This window comes from Pelophylax lessonae (genome assembly GCF_965119305.1).
Source record: "Pelophylax lessonae genome assembly, chromosome: 12".
In the NCBI taxonomy this organism is placed as follows: domain Eukaryota; kingdom Metazoa; phylum Chordata; class Amphibia; order Anura; family Ranidae; genus Pelophylax; species Pelophylax lessonae.
The window spans coordinates 72,999,922-73,022,988 of NC_138779.1; the positions used below are offsets into that span (position 1 = coordinate 72,999,922).

The window sequence follows — 23,067 nt, forward strand, 5'->3', positions numbered from 1 at the left end:
CAAACAAAGACTCCTCACCAACCACCCCCCACCCACAAAACCCCACTTACCTTCATTAAATTAGATTTCCTGGTAAATCTTAGTAAACATGAAAAAACTACTATAACATAGGCTGTTATATGGCCTGAGGACAAGGGGCTCCTTGAAAATTAAGGCTGAATTTCAGCCCTAACTTCAGTCTTGTAAAGCTGTACAGGTTCCTCTCTTGTACTAAAAAAGCGGTAGAGTGCAATAGTACTGCACACTGTAAGCTTCTCACAGTGTGCATTAGAAACTGCACCAGGACAGATAGAGCACACCTCACTTCCTGGCTGGAGGCCTAGTCCTTTCCTCCAAAGTCTGACTGTCCCTGGCCTGCCCCTTTTTAATGCATTGGATTTTATTTTTTTTCAGTCATGAACATCGAGCATCCCATGTGGGATTTACCTAGGGCAGTCTGTACACAATACCTACTCTTCCAGACACCATCAAGGCCTTTTAATATTTGCACAACTCCTCCCAAGAGCCCACCCACTGCTTGCATCAGGGTTGGGGGGGTCTTGAGAGGAGTACTGAAGCAGAGTGCATCTTTAGGAAGCTATATTAAACCAAGCAATATTTATTACGTTTCAAACGTTTAGTCATACAAGGAACAAATTGTTACGGTATTTACTACTTTATAATTCTTGTATAAGGCAGAAATGCCAATGAAATATAAAAGGACATTACAGTTCAGGTTAGAACAAATATACGACTTGGGACACACCAGAAGATACAGGGTATAAATACAGCAAAAAACACAGAACAAGAACCTTTCACTACAGAACATAGTAATAAAGCATGATTACTTAATGGGACAGACTAGTAAGAATAGAAGCAGGTGAACTAAAGTGGGGGAGGACAGCCAGGGGAACCATATTTTTTGGACTTTCTTTGGCAACCTCTATGATAAGTTAGCTTTTTTTCTATCTAAAATAACATTAACAGCATTTCTCCATTGTAAAAAAAAGTTGGAAGGTTAGGGGATATATGAAGCTAAATACATAATGCTGCTAGCAGCAAATATTTCTGGGTCTAAATCAGTATATGTAATGAAAACAATTTTATTTAAAAATTTTGATAGCATAGATGAAGAGGGAAAGCGAAGGGCCGGCAAAAGCAAAATATAAGCAGATTAAAGTTCAGCTTTAACCCTCTTTGCCCAAAAGGTGCTCCGTGGAGACCCATTCAGGCATCACATAAGAAACATAGAAACATAGAATGTGTAGGCAGATAAGAACTATTTGGCCCATCTAGTCTGCCCAATATATCTGAATCCTATGAATAGTCCCTGGCCCTATCTTATATGAAGGATAGCCTTATGCCTATCCCATGCATGCTTAAACTCATTCACTGTATTTGCAGCTACCACTTCTGCAGGAAGGTTATTCCATGCATCCACTACTCTCTCAGTAAAGTAATACTTCCTCATATTACTTTTAAACCTTTGCCCCTCTAATTTAAAACTGTGTCCTCTTGTGGTAGTTTTTCTTCTTTTAAATATGCTCTCCTCCTTTACCGAGTCTATTCTCTTTATGTATTTAAAAGTTTCTATCATATCCCCTCTGTCTCTTCTTTCTTCCAAGCTATACATGTTAAGGTCCTTTAACCTTTCCTGGTAAGTTTTTTCCTGCAATCCATGTACTAGTTTAGTAGCTCTTCTCTAAACTCTTCTCTCTTTCTACTGCTTATACCTCTCCCTATACATCCAAGCATTCTGCTGGCATTTCGTGCTGCTCTATTACATTGTCTTCCCACCTTTAAGTCTTCTGAAATAATTACTCCTAAATCCCTTTCCTCAGATACTGAGGTCAGGACTGTGTCAAATATTCTATATTCTGCCCTTGGGTTTTTACTCCCCAGGTGCATTATCTTGCACTTATCCACACTAAATTTCAGTTGCCAGAGTTCTGACCATTCTTCTAGTTTTCCTAAATCCTTTTCCATTTGGCGTGCGCTGTTGGCATTATATGCTGTTGATGTTTATTGCTGTTGTACACTAGAATCGGCAACAAAAATCAGGGTAACCCAGATTGCTTGCAAACTATTGATAAAGTCGAACATATATAGAGTGAATTGCCACAAGTGCAACCTGTCAATAAAGCACATTCACCTTGTCAAAAAACATATGCTAAGGGTCACCAACATCTGCCTTTAATTTGAAATATTTGCTTATATAACATATGCCTTATTGTTTTAAATGGGGGGTCCGATTTGCTGGACTTTTGATCTCTGCACCTTTGACAAAAACATATGCTCAGTATTAATAAATCAAAATCAAATGTATTCAACTGATCCTGAATGTGTCCTGCATTCCGTCTCCTCTTCATCTGTCCTGGCAGAGATCTCTACAGTGAATGTTCTATAATGCACCATCGAATGATCGAAATTTGTCCGGTCACTGGTGAACCAAAATAATTTCAATCAGTGCATGGCCAGCTTAAGAATCCTGGGGGAAGGAGATAACCTAAAGTGTAAATTAGGTCCACTCGCCTCCTCTCCAAGCGCCTTCATCACCACTGACCTCTTCACTTTCACTGGGTTTGGCTTTTTCAGCCATCATGGTTGACTGGCATAGGATGAGATGACTCCCACGTATGCAAGTTAATTCATTCTAGCACCCACAGCATGATGAGATTGTACACTGAGCTGTGTATAAATGACAATGTACAATCCAAAAAAAACTTGCTAGCAGGCAGTGAACGAGCATTTATTGCAAAAGAGACAGAGTAAAGTTCCAATTTAAATAACTACAGTGGGGAAAATAATTATTTGATCCTCTAAACTCAATTTATAAAATTTGTATCGTGTTTTTTATGGATTTTTGGTTGATATTCTGTCTCTATCATTTAAAATACACCTATGATAAAAATTATAGATACTCATTTCTTTGTAAGTGGGCAAACTTACAAAATCTGCAGGAGATCAAATAATTATTTTCCCCACTATATATGAATGTATAGTTATTCTTTAAAATTGTTATCACTGGAGATCCATTTATTTTTCAGTTGGAGAATTCTAGCTAGGACAGAGAGGAATCCTGCTGTGGGAACAAGGCCACTGAATATAATTTAGGTTGCATTAGGAATACTAAACTGTTTTTTTTCCAAAAATGTGCATATCTTAAAGTAGAACTAAACTCTAATATTAAAAAAATTGTGAGCAGACAGACTCTTTATTGCAAAAGAGACAAGCAATGTCACTTTTGCAATAAATGAACCTACGTACCTGAAAACAGTCTTCTGTAGAATGAACACTGAGAAGCTCAGTGTCTGTGTGGCGGGATGACTGCACATGCACAGGAGTGACGTCATTAAACACTTGCCATACAAGATTGTCGAAGACCAGCACCCAGACGAAGCTGGGGGAGAAGATGCCAGTTCTGGCGTGGGACCTCCCAGGCATCATACCATTGCATCAATGTAAGGATCACTGAGTTTAGTTCGGCTTTAACTCTTATCATCCTAGGGACCTTTTAAAAGTTTGCCTGGGTGGGTGTGCAATTTGTATACAGCTATATACTTTTTATGTTATCCATATATGTAAGCAGTTTTGGTGTGGAAACATTTGAAGACTCTGTGCCTGTAGTCAGCGAGGTCTGATTTAACCATTTCCCACAAACCGACGTACCTGTACATTGGCTTGAAGAAGTGGTTGCACTGGGGTGTTGCCTGCAGCTAGAGGCATCGCCCCGGTACTGTTTTCTAGAGCCGGCAGTCGGCTTTCTGGTGATAACAACAGATGCGGCTCAGCAGCCGTTGTCACATGGAGTGGGAGGGTACGTCCTCCCCTTCCACCGCTCTGCCCGGGTCTCATGTCCCACTGGGAGACCCGAGCGACCAGCCAGCACGTATGCCGGCTGGTCAGATTCCCGAACAAAGCTGTATTCGGTTTCGATTGGGTCTCAGATGAAGTAACCTTGTCATAAATGTCACTTCCGGTTTACTCAGCTGCCAATGGCGCCTGATTTTAAAAAAGTGACAGTATTCAAAAATGCCAATTTAGCGTTTGAATACTTTTAAGTGCAAAGGAGGGATTTGGGGTCTTTTAGACCCCAGATTCCTCCATAAAGAGTACCGGTCACTGCCTATTACTGTCACAAGGGATGTGTACATTCCTTGTGACAGCAATAAAAGTGATCAGATTTTTTTTTTTTTTTTTTTTAAGGAATATTGAAAAATCTAAAAAAATAAAATAAATAGGGAAAAAAAACGCATACGTAAGTCGTGCCTGCAAATGTGAACGGTGTTCAAATTCCACATGTGAGGTATCGCAGCGATCTTCAGAGCAAGAGCAATAATTCTAGCAAAATACCTCCTCTCTAACTCTAAACTGGTAACCGTTACATTTTTTTAAAGCGAAATTTAAAACCGTAACATATTAGGTATCTATTTACTCGGCAAAATACAAAAAAAATTGTGCTAACTTTGCGGTTTTGTTTTTTTTTTTTTAATCAGTGAAGTGTATTTTTTCCAAATGAACTGTGTTTAAAAGATCTCTGTACAAATACCGTGTGACATAAAATATTGCAAGGAGCACCATTTTATTCTCCAGAGTCTTTGCGAATATATATATATATATATATATATATATATATATATTAGGGATGGACCGATTATCGGCAACACGATATATCAGGGCCGATATGCGCTTTCCCCGATCGGAATTGGCCTCTGGATTTACCGATATTGCTGATATTTTGGGAAAGTGCTTGTATCAGGGTGATGCCTGCAGCTAGAGGCATCATCCAAGTACCGGTGTTCATAGCCAACGGTCGGCTTACTTGTAATGACAACCGACGTGGCTGAGAAGCCGCTCGGCTGTCATTACAAGGAGCAGGAGGGGATGCCCCCCTCCCGCCGCCTTCCGTGGCTTGCCCGGATCTCCCGCCGCCGCTGCTGAAGAGAAGACCCAGTGTACTGCGTCTCTAAGTAAAAAAACCCGGAAGTGATGTCATGACATCACTTCCGGGTACTCAGCGGCGAATTAAAAAAACTGACAGCATTCAAAACAGCCAAACCTGGCGCTTTGAATGCTTTTCGGTGCCGAGGAGGGGTTTGAGGTCTTTTAGATCCCCAGATCCCTCCACAAGAGTACCTTTAGAAAAAATAAAAATTAAAAAAATATATATTTTTTTACATGTCCGAAAATATCGGCAGATATCGGCAGATACAGATATCCGATGATCAAAATATCGGCAACGGCATAAAAAAAACGATATCGGTTGATCACTAATATATATAATGTTTTGGGGTTCTAAGTAATTTTCTAGCAAAAAATACTGATTTTAACTTGTAAACAACATGTGTCAGAAATAGGCTTGGTCCTTAAGGGGTAAAGGACATCAAAAAATATAGTATTCTGCTAAATGCATGTGGTTAATATATGCATTTATTTTGCCTCCTAACTGCCAAATGGACCTACTTTATCACTCTCATTAACACCCTCTCACACAGTCCCCGTCAACACTTTTCTACCTTCAACGCTCTACTTCGTCCTCCATTACAAACACCCACTAACTTACTCACTACCCAGGAGATTGCCAATCACTTCAAAAATAAGATTGATACAATTCGTGACAAGATCTCTACTCTACAGATATTTCCCTCACATTACACTCCTTCTCCTCCTGTACAATCAATACTTCCCTTGTTTAACCCAACTACTATAGAGGAAGTCACTAAACTTGTTTCTAACGCCCACCTAACTTCCTGCCTCCTGGACCGTGTTCCTTCTCCATCTTCCCCAACCCTCTAAAACATGCACTTGTCACTCCCATACCAAAGAAGGCCTCAATAGACACCACCAAACGTAACAACCTAAGACCCATCTCCTTGCTCTCTTTTGCCTCCAAACTCTTTGAACATCTAGTCTACAACCGACTAAGCAGACACCCCATTGAGAATAACCTTCTTGATCCTCTTCAGTCTGGATTTTGCCTGCAGCACTCCACAGAAACTTCTCTCCTAAAACTCACAAATGAATTACTAACAGCTAAAACCAACGGTTACTATTCCGTACTCTTACTCTTTGACCTTTCCGCTGCCTTTGATACAGTTGACTACCCCCTCTGAACTGTCCTTTCAGGCCCACATCCAATCCCTGTCCAGATCATGCCGCATTTAACCTCCGCAACATCTCTAGAATACGCCCCTTTTTAACCAACGACACCACCAAGCTTCTAATTCAATTCTTTCGCCTCGACTACTGCAACTCCCCCCTCATTGGATTACCTTTACATAGACTATCCCCCCTTCAGTCCATAAAGAATGCTGCTGCAATACTCATCCACCTTACCAACCCTTCAGTGTCCCCTCCCTGCCAATCCCTTCACTGGCTTCCACTCACCCAACAAATAAAATTCAAAGTACTAAGAATAGTTGACAAAGCCATTCACAACTCTGCCCCCACTAACCTGATCTCAAAATATCAACCAAGACGCTCTTTTCCGTCCTCCCAAGACCTCCTGCTCTCTAGCTCTCTTGTCACCTCCTCCAATGTTCGCCTCCAGGATTTCTCCAGAGCTTCTCCCATCCTTTGGAACTCCCTACCCCAATCTGTCTGACTGTCTCCTAATCTATCCATCTTTAGACTATCCCTGAAAACCTTTCTCTTTACAGAAGCCTATCCGGCTTCCAACTAATACACTGTTTCACTTTCTCCATCAGCTCATCCCCCACAGCTATTACTTTTGTATCAATTGACCCTCCCTCTTGGATTGTAAACTTTGAAAGGGCCCTCTGATTCCTTTTGTACCAAATTGTATTGTAATGTCTGCCTTCATTTTGTTAAGCGCTGTGCAAACTGTTAACGCTATATAAATCCTGTATAATAATAATTATATTCAGTATATTAATTACTTTTCTTTTTCACGTGGCTTTATGTATGCTTTTCTCTTCTTATATTTTAATCAAAAGGTTCAAATCTTTTTTTTTTTAAAAAGTGGCTCTGTGGCTTTTTTAAAAAAAAAGTGGTGTTCATACATCAAACTGTTTATACATTTCTAGCAGTGTCATCATTTGTCCATACCCCAGTCATTGTCTCTTGGTCTGCATGTACACATGGGGGTTTATTTGTTAAAGCTAGAGGGGGCAAAATTGGTCACAATTCTGCAGAGAAACCAATCAGCTTCTAACCTCAGCTTGTTTAATTAAGGTTTAGCAATAAAACCTGGAAGATAATTGGTTTATCTGCAGAATTGTGACTTATTTTGCCCTCTCTAGCTTTAGTAACTAAACACCATGGAGACAAAAAATAAAGCTATATGAAAATAAAAAACAAAAAAAAAATATACTGAATATAATTATATTAGCATTCAATTCAGAATACAAAACTTTTCAGGAGAGTGGCCTTATGAGAAGGACACACATTACCAATCTGGATCAGGTGAACCAAAATCCAAGCAGAATTATCCCAGCATGAAATGGACGGTTAGACCAAATCTTTACTCGTCTTTAATCAGCAGGCAGCACCATCAGTCCATAGTGCCCATGGTGTTCTATTTACACACATGCTCAGCAGTACTCATCATTAGAATCTAAAATAAGAACTTTGTATTTTGCAAGGACAGACGCATTGAGTTTTAGAAAAGCTGCTACCAGGTGATTAATCATTTTTCATAATGAAAGTCGACTTTGCATTAAATGAAGGTCTAATTTTCCCTTTCTTGGATAATCCAGACAATGTTCTGCCCTAGTTTCTTAGGGAGACGTTGATTCATCACCCAGCAATCTCCCATCTGCTGGTTGAGACACTACATTTAGGATTATTAGGGTCATTTTTAAAGACATTATTTTATTACTTTGCAGGCTGAATAGTACTATAGAGGATATGTGTCAAAATGACTCAATCCAGCAGGAGAAAAATGGATCCTGCCTGGGTTTTGTGCCGGAGGCGGTATGAGACTCGCTAATCTTGTTTGTTACATTTGACTTGGATCTCTGAGGAATAGAGGTTAATGGTACGGATACATCAGCTAACCATCTCTTGCATGACGTGATGGCTGCAGTTGACAAATCTCAGTAAAAAGCAGTTTTACTGATTACAAAAGAAATAATGGCGACAATTGTATGCAGCATAATATTCATATTTCGCTTTCTTATCCAAAGAAAGGGTTACACAAAACAACACAATACTGACACAACATAATAATGGTATTATTCAAGCACATCATATATTCTGTGAATGTCTCAAGATCACTGTATGACTATTAAATGTTCTCTGAATTTATCAGTAAGTAATTAGTTTGTCCTCTGTTGTCACACTAACACACAAAAGACAGCAAAAAGGGTTTATTTTTCAAAAAATTGTGAAAGGAAAGTGGCGCTGTTGCCCTCAAAAAAATAATTTGTCAGACTGGGCTTATTACATTATAATACAACAGGGCTGTGATAAATACAGTGCCTTGCAAAAGTATTCACCCCCATTGGCATTTTTCATGTTTCGTTGCCTCACAACCTGAAATTAACATGGACTGTTTGAGGATTTGCATCACTTAATTTACAGAACATGCCCACAACCTTTTTTTTTATTGTGAAGCAAACAACAAATAGGACATAATAACAGAAAAAGTCAATGCACATAACTATTCACCCCCCTAAAGTCAATACTTTGTAGAGCCTTCTTTTGCATCACAGCTCCAAGTCACTTTGGATAGGTCTCTATGAGCTTGCCACATCTTACCACTGGGATTTTTGCCCATTCCTCCTTGCAAAACTGCTCCAGCTCCTTCAAGTTGGATGGTTTGCGCTTGTGAACAGCAATCTTTAAGTCTGACCACAGATTTTCTATTGGATTGAGTAGGCCATTCCAACACATTTACATGTTTCCCTTTAAACCACTCAAGTGTTGCTTTAGCAGTGTGTTTGGGGTCATTGTCCTGCTGAAAGGTAAACCTCCATCCTAGCCTCAAATCACGCACAGAGTGGTACAGGTTTTGCTCAGGAATATCCCTGTATTTAGCACCATCCACCTTTCCCTCAACTATGACCAGTTTCCCAGTCCCGACTGCTGAAAAACATCCCCACAACATGATGCTGCCACCACAGTGTTTCACTGTGGGGATGGTGTTCTTTGGGTGATGTAATGTGTTGGGTTTGCGACAGACATAGGGTTTTCATTGATGGCCGAAAAGTTAACTTTTAGTCTCAGACCAGAACACCTTCCCCCATACATGTTGGGAGTCTCCCACATGCCTTTTCGCAAACTCAAAATGTGCCATTTGCTGTTTTGCTGATAGTAATGGCTTTCTTCTGGCCACTCTGCCATAAAGCCCAACTCTATGGAGAGTACGGCTTATTGTCGCCCTATGTACAGATACTCCAGTCTCTGCTGTGGAACTATGCAGCTCCTCCAGGGTTACCTTAGGTCTCTGTGCTGCCTCTCTAATTAATGCCCTCCTTGCCCAGTCCGTGAGTTTTGGTGGGTGGCCGTCTCTTGGCAGGTCTGCTGTTGTGCCATGTTCTTTCCATTTGGTTATGATAGATTTGATGGTGCTCCTGGGGATCATCAAAGATTTGGATATTTTTTGTATACCTAACCCTGACTTGTACTTCTCAACAACATTGTCCCTTACTTGTTTGGAGAGTTCCTTGGTCTTCATGGCAGTGTTTGGTTAGTGGTGCCTCTTGCACCACTAAGCTTTTGCTTACGTGTTGCAGCCTCTGGGGCCTTTAAAAAAAGGTGTGTATATGTAATGACAGATCATGTGACACTTAGATTGCACACAGGTGGACATCATTTCACTAATTATGTGACTTCTGAAGGTAATTGGTTGCACCAGAGCTTTTTATGGGCTTCATAACAAAGGGGGTGAATACATACGCACATGCCAATTTGCTGTTTTCTATTTCTAAAAAAATAGTTTTATGTATATATTTTTCTAATTTCATTTCACCAACTTAGACTATTGTGTTCTGATTCATCACATAAAATTCAGATTAACAAAACACTGAACTTAAGGCTTTAATGTAACAAAATTGGTAAAAAGTCAAGGGGATGAATACTTTTGCAAGGCACTGTACATATAACAGTACTTTATTAGTGAGATCCATATCAATCTGGGTTTATACAAAAAACTGGAATACTAAACCTTAGAAAATAAAACGTGAAGTCCTAGAAACAAAATGTATCTTTAATTTGTCTGAAAGCTGTAGACCAGTGAAGGTAAAATCTGACAGTTTACTGCACACTGTTATTAATATTACTACTATTTGTACTTCTGTAGTATACAAGCCTGTGAATGGCACAGCAGATATTATGATGAGTTTTATCACTCATCACTGGGAAGTTTGATTTCTTCTTCTCATTAATAGGATATGATGTGTGTACTGATTGAAGCACTGCTCATTCAGCACATTAGAGCATAGATAATTGTCCTATCAATAGGTTTTCATAAAGGTAATATTCTCCTTGTGAATTATTAGGAGCACTTCAAATTTCATAGGTAATTTTAAGTGATGGCTCTCATGAACAGACACGGACACACAGTGAAGATGCACAATGGTCTGCCAATTATTTATAATAGGCTATGAAACCTTTGTTTTGCCTTCATGAACCAAAGTAAATGCCTGAAACCCGAGGTTAAAGGGATCTAAGGAAACAAAGGTTTCACCAAATGAAAGCACAGGATGGCTGGCACTGTAAAAATGGACCACACTGATGGCAGTAGAGGGTAATGTCTTGCTTTATTAGCAGGTATAACGTCAGGAGGTGATCATGTCTGCATAGCAGGTGATGTGAACAGCATCTAAGAATATGTTGATGTGATGGGTAGAATGTCAAGTACAACTGATGAGATCAATGCATATTGACTGTGATGGATGATAGGAGAAGACACTTTACTTACTCAGGTATCTCATTAGTCAGTTGGCTTTAAAACAAGGAAACAACATGGACACACAATAAGACAGCAGACAGACATATCTGACAAACGCTGACAATTGTTCGAACATTAAAGGGAATCGTCAAACAGTCTGGTTGGAGATATATCTAATGTAAAGTAGCTTAATGGAACTAACTATTTTTGCCTAAAGGTGGCTTACAATTTGGCATATTAGTCTTTTGAGACCTAATCAGCTGATAACAAAGTGTGAGGTTTAATACGAACAAATACCAGGATAACGGATCCAGTCATTTAATGCCTGCAGGTGTATGGAGTGCTCCCTGATTTTAGGCTTTCAGGCATCATGCTGATTTTGACAACATTAGCAGTGCTAAGTATCTCTGACTGTTGTATACAACACATGGGGAGATTTATTAACTCTGCCTACAAACTGTCCTAATCATTTCACCTGCTATGGAGCTGATGGAAGGATTCAAGTGCTATGTGTGCCGCTGTCACCATCGGCTGAGTATGAAGACAGGACTTGGAGCTCAGGGAGAGATGGCCACCTTAGACATTTCTGTCTTTTGTAGGGCTAGGTAAATATCAGCAGCTAAGCTGCAGATGTTATAATTCTGGATTTTTTCTCCCCTTACATGTGCTACATATTTATAACAATAGTTTAAGCAGCTAATGACAGTATATAAAACTATAGCTTTATGTCAGGTCTGCTCTGAAAAAATCATACCACTTTCTAGTAAAATCCACTGATTGCTTCGCAATATAAGCCTTGTATTAATATAATAACTGAACTATTATGATGAAAAATAACATGTTGCTCCCTATACCTTAATGATTAAATTTTGACATCCCCAAAATGATTATTTTCATACGACATGTGCCTTAAAGTGGATGTAAACCCTCACATATACTCAGTGAAGTAAACAGTCTCAGTTGATACACAGAGATGAGACAAATCTCCCTACATAAGTTTTACATGTATATCTGCTGTCTTCAGCTTTCTACATTCTTTATAAAGTGCACATCATGTTAGAAATGTTTCTTCTTGTTTCAGCAGTGGGTGTGGAGTCTGGACAAACACCGTGTGTGAGCTGATTGGAGAAAAGGCACACCCCTCCACATAGGCAGAGGAACAAAGAAACTTGAAGAGCTGCACTGTGAATAGACAAGCTCTCTGCTTACCTGTTTCTAAGTTACCTGCCCAACACAAATTTGCAGCTGCTTTTATCTCCTGTGTCCGAGAGTTTGTCAGACGTTATGGTGATGATAACAGAGGAACACAGCAGCAAAAAGACATGGGACATAGGGCTTTGGAGAGAGATAAATATATATATATATATATATATATATATATATATATATATATATATATATATATATATATACATACAGTATCTCACAAAATTAAGTACACTCCTCACATTTTTGTAAATATTTTATTATATCTTTTGATATGACAACACTGAAGAAATTACACTTTGCTATGATGTAAAGTAGTGAGTGTACAGCTTGTATAACTGTGTAAATTTGCTGTGTCCTTAAAAGAACTCAACACACAGCCTTTAATGTCTAAACCGCTGTCAATAAAAGCGAGTACACCCCTATGTGAAAATGTCCAAATTGGACCCAAAGTGTCAATATTTTGTGTGGCCTGTTCCCTGATGATATCACGGAGCTAGTGGATGTTAGAGACATTGCACTCCTGCACCTTCCATAACTGAGGATGCCCAACAGATGCTCAATAGGGTTTAGGTCTGGAGACATGCTTGGCCAGTCCATCACCAGTGGTCGTCTTAGAGGTGTATTTGGGGTCGTTATCATGTTGGAATACTGCCCTGCGGCCCAGTCTCTGGAGGGAGGGGATCATGCTCTGCTTCAGTATTTCACAGTACATGTTGGCATTCATGGTTCCCTCAATGAGCTGTAGCTCCACAGTACTGGCAGCATGCATGCAGCCCCAGACCATGACACTCCCACCACCATGCTTGACTGTAGGCAAGACACACCTGTCTTTGTACTCCTCACCTGGTTGCCGCCACACACACTTGACACCATCTGAACCAAATACGTTTATCTTGGTCTCATCAGACTACAGAACATGGTTCTAGTAATCCATGTCCTTAGTGTGCTTGTCTTCAGCAAACGATTTGCTGGCTTTTTTGTGCATCATCTTTAGAAGCTTCCTTCTGGGACGACAGCCATGCAGACCAATTTGATGCAGTGTGTGGCATACGGTCTGAGCACTGACAGGCTGACCCCCCACCCCTTCAACCTCTGCAGCAACGCTAGTAGCACTCATACGTATTTTTCCCAAAGACAGCCTCTGGATATGATGCTGAGCACGTGCACACAACTTCTTTGGTCGACTATGGCGAGGCTGTTCTGAGTGAAGCCTGTCCTGTTAAACCGCTGTATAGACTTGGCCACCGTGCTGCAGCTCAGTTTCAATTTGGATAACAGTTTTTCAGTTTTAAATTTGGATAACACCAAATTTAACACACCTGCTCCCTATTTACACCTGAGACCTTGTAACATTAACGGGTCACATGACACTGGGTAAGGAAAATGGTTAATTGGGCCCAATTTGAACATTTTCACTAAGGAGTATACTTTTGTTGCCAGCAGTTTAGACATTAATGGCTGTGTGTTGAGTTATTTTGAGGGGACAAGAAATTTACACTGTTATACAAGCTGTACACTCACTACTTTACATTGTAGCAAAGTGTCATTTCTTCAGTGTTGTCACATGAAAAGATATAAAAAAATATTTACAAAAATGTGAGGAGTGTACGCACTTTTGTGAGATACTGTGTATGCTTTTTTCCCCAAAAAACTGTGTTTAAAAACCGCTGCGCATATACCGTGTGACATAAAAACCTGCAAAGCACACCATTTTATTCTATAAGGTCTCTGCTAAAACAATAAAATATATATTTGGGGGTTCTAAGTAATTTTCTCGCAAAAAATAGTAGATTTTTACATGTTGGAGGGAAGTGTCAGAATAGGCTTGGGAGGTGGTTAAAGAAAGCATCTATTGCATTTTCTTATATGCTCCTTACTCATCCCTTCTGACCAATCCCTAAAAGGCCAAAGGAGAATGCACACATAAAGGAAGGTCTGTGATTCTTTTCATCTGAAGAAAATTATATCAGAAGGCAGAAGTCAGGCTGAACTGGTAGGACCCTTAATGGTCCCAGCAGGAGAAAGAAGGAAAATGGAAGGTTTATATGTAAACTCACTTGATTTGCTTGGCTATTTTAAAGTGCACTTATTCTTTGAAAGTAAACATTCCGTCAGTGGTTAACTATCGCTTTCACTAATTTAATAAATGTTCTTGTTGGATGATATAAGAGACGGAGGGCAAAGATTATCAGCACTACCCTGTAAAGGATCGGCACTCAACGTTCTTATTAATCAGCAGTTTCAGGAGTTCAGTAATAGAAACAAATTAGCCAGAGAATATATAACTTTGGTGGCATTTTAGTTAAAAGCTGCACATGAGTTTAAAGAGATATTTCTTCTATTTTCAACCTTAGGTAAAATACAGACATTTGCCAAGATAGCTTATATATTTTTTTTAACAACATATATTCCCTTTAATGGTTCACTTAATTGCCACACAACGACAGGCACTACAAAGCAAAAGCAATGATCAGTCACTGAAGAACAGGATAACGGGTATCCTGAATTAATGATTTCCTGGAGAGATAAAACAAGACCAATTTAATTTATGACTCGCAGGAGCTCATTCTACACAGAGAAGTAGATTTATAAAACCTGCAGGGCTGTCATAATGCCACTGTCTTTCTCAGCACATCTGGAATGTTAGATGACATTTCATTATATCACTGTGAAGCTCTGCCTGCCTTTTACTGATGTCGCAGCAGGTGCATGGCACGCCTTCACTATTCGGCTCAAGCACCCGTTCATAGGTTTGCCTGTCGGTGTAATGCTTGCTGAATAACTGTCAAAGTAGGGGTCTGTAGCAGAGAAAGCTAATTTCTAAGGACACTTCACCATGATGTAGAAATGTATATTTTCCCACTCAATATTAATGAACTCAATTTCTTGCTTACTGAATGTGTAAATGTGGTATGATGGGAAATCTGTCCCTGAAAATTACCATCTTATTGTTTGTGCCCTTAAAGACATCTGAGAATTTTGTGGGGGGGTGCTGGATAACTGCTGTAAATGGCATGGACTTACTTTTTGGTCACTTTGTGGTACTCCAGGTAAGTCTTCCCGTCAAATGACACTGCTTCTGAGCTTCCAGCTGATTTCTCAATGGTAGCTGGGGATAAAACAAATGTTAACATGTATTAGTCATCCATAGAAATGTAAATCCCTTGCGTACGGTGTTATAACTTAATGTGTAGTTTTGCATAGCGTACATAATGTTTAAAAGCCCTCTTTTAGTTTTTCCTGCTGTTTGTATCCTAATGGGGAGCTTTCCCCTCCGTTCCTGTTGTGGAGACACACAAGGAAGTAAGAATAAAATCTACCCAAAGTAAGATAAAATTGCCCCTTGGACAGCGGCCACCAAAACAGATGTGTTTGAAAGATTGTTCTCTATTCTTGTTCTGAGTTTCCCGTCACTTTCTGAATTGGTGGGAAAAAAGGGTTAATTCTCTCTAGTAGAGTCACAAACAGCAGTAAAAACCTGACAGTTTTACTTCCCCATTCTTTCCAATGCCTAAAAAACTATCTTTAGATTAGGTTTAGATATGTTTTAAGGTTAGAAACCCAGAGAAAAAGGGTTAATTAAAAAGTCCCTTCTTTCACCAACATCATCCATAAATGCTTTCTACCGTATGTGCCTATACTCATGGCTTTTTGGCTTGTGGTTTGCCAGTCCAGGCACTGAAGCCCGCTGTCTGCTTGGAGTTTATGTCCCACCTTATTGGGTTGTTTCCCTTAGGGGTGGTCTGGTTGTCTTTAATAGGCTTCTTACAAAAACTGACCTTTCTGTGTGTGACTATCTTGAACCATTAGAATGCAAGCAATTAGGGGTGTTGGTATTCACAGTTCTTTGTAACCTACTGCAGAATATATCAGTTATAAAAATGAAATAGGTGAAAGAGATTTCTTAGCTATAGATTTCTCTGAATCTGGTGGTATGTCTGCAGGGCTATAAAATATATAAAAACATTTTTACTACTTTCCTGCTACAGTTTCTGTAAGCTACAATGAAGGGCAGGTTAGCGTAGTTCTAGCCTAATTCCCAGGCAATTGTGTTCTGTACACAGAGGCTTTCTGTAAAGATCAACCATTGTCCTCTAAAAATGAACAGAGCTAAAAGAACCCAGCAAACTAAGAATACAAAATTGATTAAAAGTTTAATAAACAGCCACTCCGCTGTCCTAGGATCCAACGATGTGCTCACCCGAGCCTTTCCTTCCCTTGCTGCTCTATTCCCAACATCTCAACTGTGGGCACCTGGCTGTGATAGCTTGGGGCTTTACAGCACATTGTGAATGCTTCTGAAGTCTTCTGGAATCTATTACGTGTCCGAGGGAAAGTGGGAGCGGGTACCTGTCAAAACCAGGTACCTGCTCCTCCCCCCGCAAATAAAAGTGCCATTTAGTAGAGGGGGAGGCATTAATGGGGAACTTCCCCTTTTGGGTGGAGCTCCGCTTATACTATGAAAGCAAATAAAACCCAGAAATGATGTCAAATAGAAATTATAGAGTCACTTGGCTTGATCTGTACTATATTATACCAGATCTGTAATATGCCCCTTGTCCTACTCATCAACAATATACTTACAGACCCCAGATAGAGGTTTGGGCAATGTGACATAGCTGCTTTCTTCCTTTAGTGTCCTATGCAGGTCATTACATGCCATAGAGTAGAATGTTAGGCACCAGAGCATGTACAGGACCTCAGAGAAGAGAAGCTGCACTGCCGGATGTGGGTACTGCCCAGGCTTGGGAAAGCTACAGCAGAAAAAACACTGTTCATCTACATCTGGGCTCTGTCAGAAAATGTACATTTGTAATGAGGGTGGGTGAAGGGTGTTTATTGAAAAGCATGCCTAGACTTTAAATCAACAAATGTTAGGAATGTAGTGCATGGATCTGAAAAGGTTGTGCGAAAACGAAAAAGCCATTCCTCACATCTCCTGGAAGATCTATTTTTATTTAAAAGGAGAGGTCAGTGCAGACAGAGAAGGATGGAGTCATGGTGTCACAGACTGATATTTAAAGTTCTTCTTCAGGTTAATATACTAGATGTTTGGGAAAGATGAGCAGGCAAAGTAGAAAGTGGAGAGATAAATAAATAATATCGCTGCAAGATTAAACATAAAATCTAAAAAGCTGTATTGGATAAACCCAATAAATCTCATACGTAGTCATTCTATTATCTTCTCTATTATTTATTGCAAGATCTAAGATGTGTACAGTATATTACTGGAAGGAGCAAAGTGCAGTTAACTTAAATCAGATGGGTTATTGCGCACTAAATGCCACTCTATTGAATAAAACTGCATATATTAACACCAGCTTATTTTTACATTTTCCATGTGAGAGGGGCAGTTTATGACAAGCAGCCCAATATGTCTCCTGCATAGTCACAACTACTGCTCTCCAATCAGCTGTACTCCCTCAAGGTAAACATTTCGAGGATTTTACCAACTATTTTAGATCCTACCCCCCCCCCAAGTTGTTCTCTGGATATTGATATAAACTTCACCTACACCTTCTAAATATGTCTGCTAAGTGAGAGTGCCTGCCTTCGCTACAAGCCTATGAACAGCCTCTGTGTTATATTAGAAATAGAAGGCCCAGCACCCCTTTAGTCATCTTAGCTCTTGACCTAAATTAATTTTGCAGGGAATGTCTACAATTTAACCACAAGCTACAGTGCAGACCTCTGGGGAAAAAGTAGTAAGCCAATCAAATTAGCAAAATTAATTAACAAAGTAGTGTTGCCATAGTTAAAATCGAAAAAGGAAAAGAACTTGTTATTTTTTTAGGCAGTTAAATAATCACAGTCTGCAACATACTGAAATGAAAGAGGGATTCCTAAAAACCAGGGTCGGTTAGAAATGATGGGGCCCCGTGCAGCTTACCTGACAGGGCCCCCTTCTATCCCACCCTCAACTCGACCCCTGATCACACAACACAGCAGGTATGATCATCAGGATTATAATAATCGCACAGCACAAGAGGTGCTCTATGGCTCTGTCACAGTGTGTCACATTGCTGCTGGATGCTGACTATGTCAACTCATGGCTGTACTGTGTGTTACATATTGTAACACAGTACAGCCATAATGAAGTCCGCACCCAATAGCCATGTGACACACTGTGAAAGGGTGTGCCGATGCCAATGATCAAAACACACAGTGAGGATTGTATCCAGATATTAGTGTGTCATTCACTGTGTGCAACCACACAGTCATCCTGCTGCTCCCTGTCAGCCGCCTCACATCAGTCTCAGCACTTGAAGCCAAGAGCCTGAGCAGAGCATGTACATGGAACCACCCTGCCAGGGAAGGTAGTGGGCAAAGGCAGGCGGTTGGAACTATACCTGAGCAACATGCGGCACAGAATTATGTACATATACTCTAAAAACTCCATCCTCTGCCCTCGCCTCCTGGGCCCCATTAGGTCAAAAGAGGGTGTAATTATACACCCCCTTAACCACTTAAGCCCCGGAAGATTTTACCCCCTTCCTGACCAGGGGGTATTTTGCGATTCGGCACTGCGTGACTTTAACGGACAATTGCGTGGTCGTGCGACGCTGTATCTAAACGAATTTGTTGTCCTTTTTTTCCCCACAAACAGAGCTTTCTTTTGGTGATATTTGATCACCTGTGCGATTTTTTGATCACGCGCTATAAACAAAAAAAGAGCGTAAATTTTGCAAAAATAGCAATATTTTTCACATTTTTTTTATATGAAATTCCCCCCCAAAAAAATGTAAAAATCAAAATTTTTTTACATTTTTGGCCAATTTGTTTTATGCTACCTATGTTTGGTAAAAAAAAAACGCAAAAAGCGTATTTTAATTGGTTTGTGCAAAAGTTATCGCGTTTACTAACAAAGGGAAAGATTTTTGTCATTTTTGTTGGTTTTTTTTTAACGCGTAATGGCGGCGATCTGCGATTTTTTTTTTGCGGTATTGCGGCGGACAGATCGGACCCTTGACTGACATTTTTGCCACTTTTGGGGTTACCAGTGACATTTCTACAGTAATCAGTGCTATACATATGCACTGTTACTGTAAAAATACACTGGCAGTGAAGGGGTTAACTTTTTTTGAAAGGGAGGGGCTGTGTGTGTCCCTAGGGGCGTGCTTTCTACTGTGATTGGCTGAGGCTTCAGATGTATGAAGAGTGATCAACGGTTCTACATAGTAGAACCGTATGATCATCCTTCATACACAGGGGAGAATGACAAGCAGCTTGTTTACACAAGCCGCCTGACTTTCTCCCTCTCCCCCGCTGATCGCAGAGTGACCGGCGGACATCGGGTCCGCCGGTCACACGCGCGGGGGGGTCCGTGACCACGCGGGAGCGCGCCTCCGGCGGCGTGCGCTCGCTCCCTAGACCCTCACAAGCTAGTGACGTAGCCCTACATCACTTTGCCTGTGAGGGGCTGACCGCCGACGTAGATAGTCGTGCGGCGGTCGGAAAGTGGTAAAGCAAGTAGGAGCAGGTGTGTAGTTTAGAAAACCCTATTTTTTATTTTACAGAAATGAACTGTAAAGCTTCCTGGGACCCCTGTTGAGCTGATGGGGCCGGGCCCAGTAATACAGGACTGGTTGCACTGCATTATCAGCGGCCCTGCTAAAAACATTGCCTTTAGTCACATACTGTGTGTTTTGTACATTTTTAATTTATTAAAGTGGAGTTCCCTTTTACTGTAGTCTATAAATTAGCAGTAACACAAGGTGCTACCCTATTCACCAGTTACTACTAAAAAAAACAGAGAGACTTTTCTAAATGTAAATTCCACACCTGTGACGTTCTTCAATTATACATGGAAAATTCACAATAAAGACTATATTTATTTTGCAATTTAAATGCTAATGTTAATCTATTATGCACAAGAAAAGAAACACCAAAACATGAGCACAATGTAAAGAAACACATCGTCCTCTGCTATTCAAGCGCTCGAAATGGAACAATAAAAACGTGATCCTGTCAGGTGCTCGGCGCTGCCCAGAACTCGGTGAGCCATTCACATCCTGATATCAGCGCTAAACATGCACTTTATTAACAAAAACACAAGCTGTCAACATTCTACCCTTATTTTCTCAATATTAGAAATGCAAACTCGTTTTCTCTTACACAATTACACAGTCTGAGTGGTGACATGCATTTTAAACGGCTTATAAAATCATATGGTTATGTTTCAGAAAGGCCTTAGCAACTAGGCCGGAATTCAGTCATATCACTGCGCCTTATCCCTAGCTAAAATTCCTTTCTGATCTACAGATCAGGGCTACTCACAGCTGCTGTCTAATGTACAGCTGGGTACGATATTATTATTATTATTATCAGCATATATTTATTTATAAATTGGGGAGTGCCGAGGTACTAAAAGGGTCAGCTGCACAGCTGGTGAAAAAATGGGCAGAGGAAACACTTCTAGATACTGGATATGCCAGCCAAATGGCTGGTTGTCATGGAGCAGAGTAGACATACAGTGAGGGTCAGTTCTACAGCCGACAAACTCACAAAAATCAAATAAAACCAGGATAACTGGGCTTCACAGTACACAGCTGCCTCCTGTGGGAGCATAAGAGGTGAAAGTATTACGCGGAGGATAGCTCAGATTTGATCTGCTTGACAGTCCATTTTATTTATCGATTTCCCTCATTCTTCTGCCCAGGCAGCCGTGAAGTGTGAGAATCCAGGAGAGAAATCTTTAAGATCATCACGTACAAATATGAAATGGTACCTGGAAAAATGTAATTTGATGGCAGAAAGGCGATAACTGGCCCGTCCCATTCCCACTGTTCTATCAATTCTCAATGGTTGTTATGGAAAATAAAAATATCTGTCGGTGTGTTATTTTCCACCACATAGTTTGACAAAATTTCTCTGCCACCGTGACTATTATTATGTATTTATTTTTATTCATTTATCTAGTGCTGACATATTTCTCAGCTCTGTACTCAGAACTGTTGCCGCAGTTAGAGAGATGCATGTACAGAGCAAGTTTTGGCCAATTAACCTTTCCATCTGTATTTGGATTGTAGGAGAAATAAATAAAAACTCCAAGATCCACAGACAAAATTGATTCAGCTCCAAAGTCCCCCTCGACTAATTAGGCTGACAAATGGGTATTCGTCAGAACCTGAATTCTTTGTTGTCATAAAGAACATGCAGTCACACAGCAGATATACAGCACTTCCAAAAATGTTATTCTTCCAGATGGTTTGGACAGTCCCCTCCAGGAGTCTTCCACTGACACATTTCACCCAACAAATGGACCTAATCCTAGAGATGTGGTGTGTGGCTGCACATTCTTGTGAGATTAAAGCATAAGATTCCTGTGCTTGGACTTCCCCGGTATCTTTTGCCGCAGGAAAATATGTTAACATAGGAGATCCCAGTGTGGAAGAAGTGAGTACGCAAAAAAGAGGGTAAAATTAGGAGTATTAAGAGAGGGCTTAAGGAAAAGTATCATCCTCTGCACCAAAACTAACATTGCCCATCAAGTGGTGCCAAAAGCATATATATTACTCAGGACCCCACTGTGAAAAGCCATAGACTAAAAACTGCCATGCTATAGATTTTTTTTCTTTTTCCTTGTTTCCCAATCACATTCTTGCCATAAATGTTCTCTATACGCTACTGATTTTGCTGTGTGCACTGTACTGTAAATGCATACACTTTGAAGGTCTATACATATGAATTTTGGCCAACACCAGCACAGATACTCCTCAACTAAAATGTATTTTCTGTAACCTATAATGCAATTTACAAAGTATATAAGGGACATGAGAAGTGGTGATTAAAAGTTCTCTACAACATGGATGTAACTAAAGAGATAAATACACTGTGACCGTGATATTTTTGCGAGCAATTATTAAGATTCTAAATGCTGAGAGAACTCAGATGATCACTGGCGGTGTACAGTTTTCCCACAAAAGATTCTTAGAGGAAAATTAATATTGCACCAGGCAGGAAGGGGTTATATTGTTTGGTGTACCAATTCATGGAAACTTCCTATTTGTGTAGCTAATTCCCTTCACCCTGGACACACAAAATGATGGGGTACATTCATCTTTAATCATCTCAGTACTGGACACTTTCACTCCCTTCCTACACAGGCCATTTGTTAGCTTTGAGCGCTCTCACGCTTTGGGTACAGTGTTGCATGAGTAATTGCCATTCAAACAGAATGAGCTTTCTTTTGGTGGTATTTAAAGGGTTTCTTAACCCAAGACCCTGCATTCACTATATCTGGTCTCCCACAGTACCCAGAACATGAAAATGCAATTATTTTAGTAAATATAAACTGCTAAATACCTTTTCTCATCCACAGTATATACATTTTTTTTGGGCTAAAAAAACAAAATACCATCAATTATGATAAAAAACACAATATTTTTTACTTTCCACTATAGAAAAAAAAAATGAAAAAATCTAATTTCTTCATCAATTTAGGCCAATATGTATTCTGCTACATATTTTTGGTAAAAAATAATCCCAATAAGCACATGTTGATTGGTTTGCGCAAAAGTTATAGCGTTTTCTTACTGTGGGGGAGGTGCTTTTACTAGGGGAAGGCATTAATCCATGTTCCTTTGCAGGAACACAGGATCAATGCCTTCTCTACTGACAAAACAGCAATCTGCCTTGTTTACATAGGCAGACCGCCGTTCTGGCTCTCTGCCTAATGAGCAGCAAGTGCCAGCGAACATCACCTCCCACTGTGTCTAATCACAGTGGGAGCGGGTTGTCGGCGGCGGGTATGTGCGCCTCAGACCCAGAACTTTCGGATCCCCTACTAGGTACATGATCCAGTGCAGAGCGGCCGCCCTGCCACAGTATTTCTGCGGTTGGCGGTTGGGAACTGTTTAAGTGCCCTACACATATATGCTGCTGCAGGGCGGCCCGGCACCGCAAAATCATGTACCTGTACGCGATGCATGTACCCGCGGCAATCTAATTCGGTTTAGAACTGATCAGTCATCCGGTCCAGGCCCTAAATCATTGGCCTGGACCTGGTGATCAGTTCTGACACA

The 23,067-nt window shown here is 40.3% G+C and overlaps 1 protein-coding gene across 11 annotated transcripts in view; it reads right to left on the bottom strand.

Moving 5' to 3' along the window:
* AGRN (agrin) overlaps window positions 1-23,067 on the bottom strand; it is a 704,390-nt gene that overhangs the window by 16,580 nt on the left and 664,743 nt on the right. For 6 of the 11 annotated variants that reach the window (XM_082274332.1, XM_082274330.1, XM_082274328.1 and 3 more), the window contains 2 exons: window positions 15,068-15,152; window positions 10,865-10,888 (listed from right to left, as the gene is read on the bottom strand). In XM_082274332.1, the coding sequence (XP_082130458.1) occupies window positions 10,865-10,888; window positions 15,068-15,152 (109 nt within the window). The remainder of the gene's footprint in view (window positions 1-10,864; window positions 10,889-15,067; window positions 15,153-23,067) is intronic. The other 5 variants (XM_082274335.1, XM_082274327.1, XM_082274333.1 and 2 more) reach the window with 1 other exon arrangement.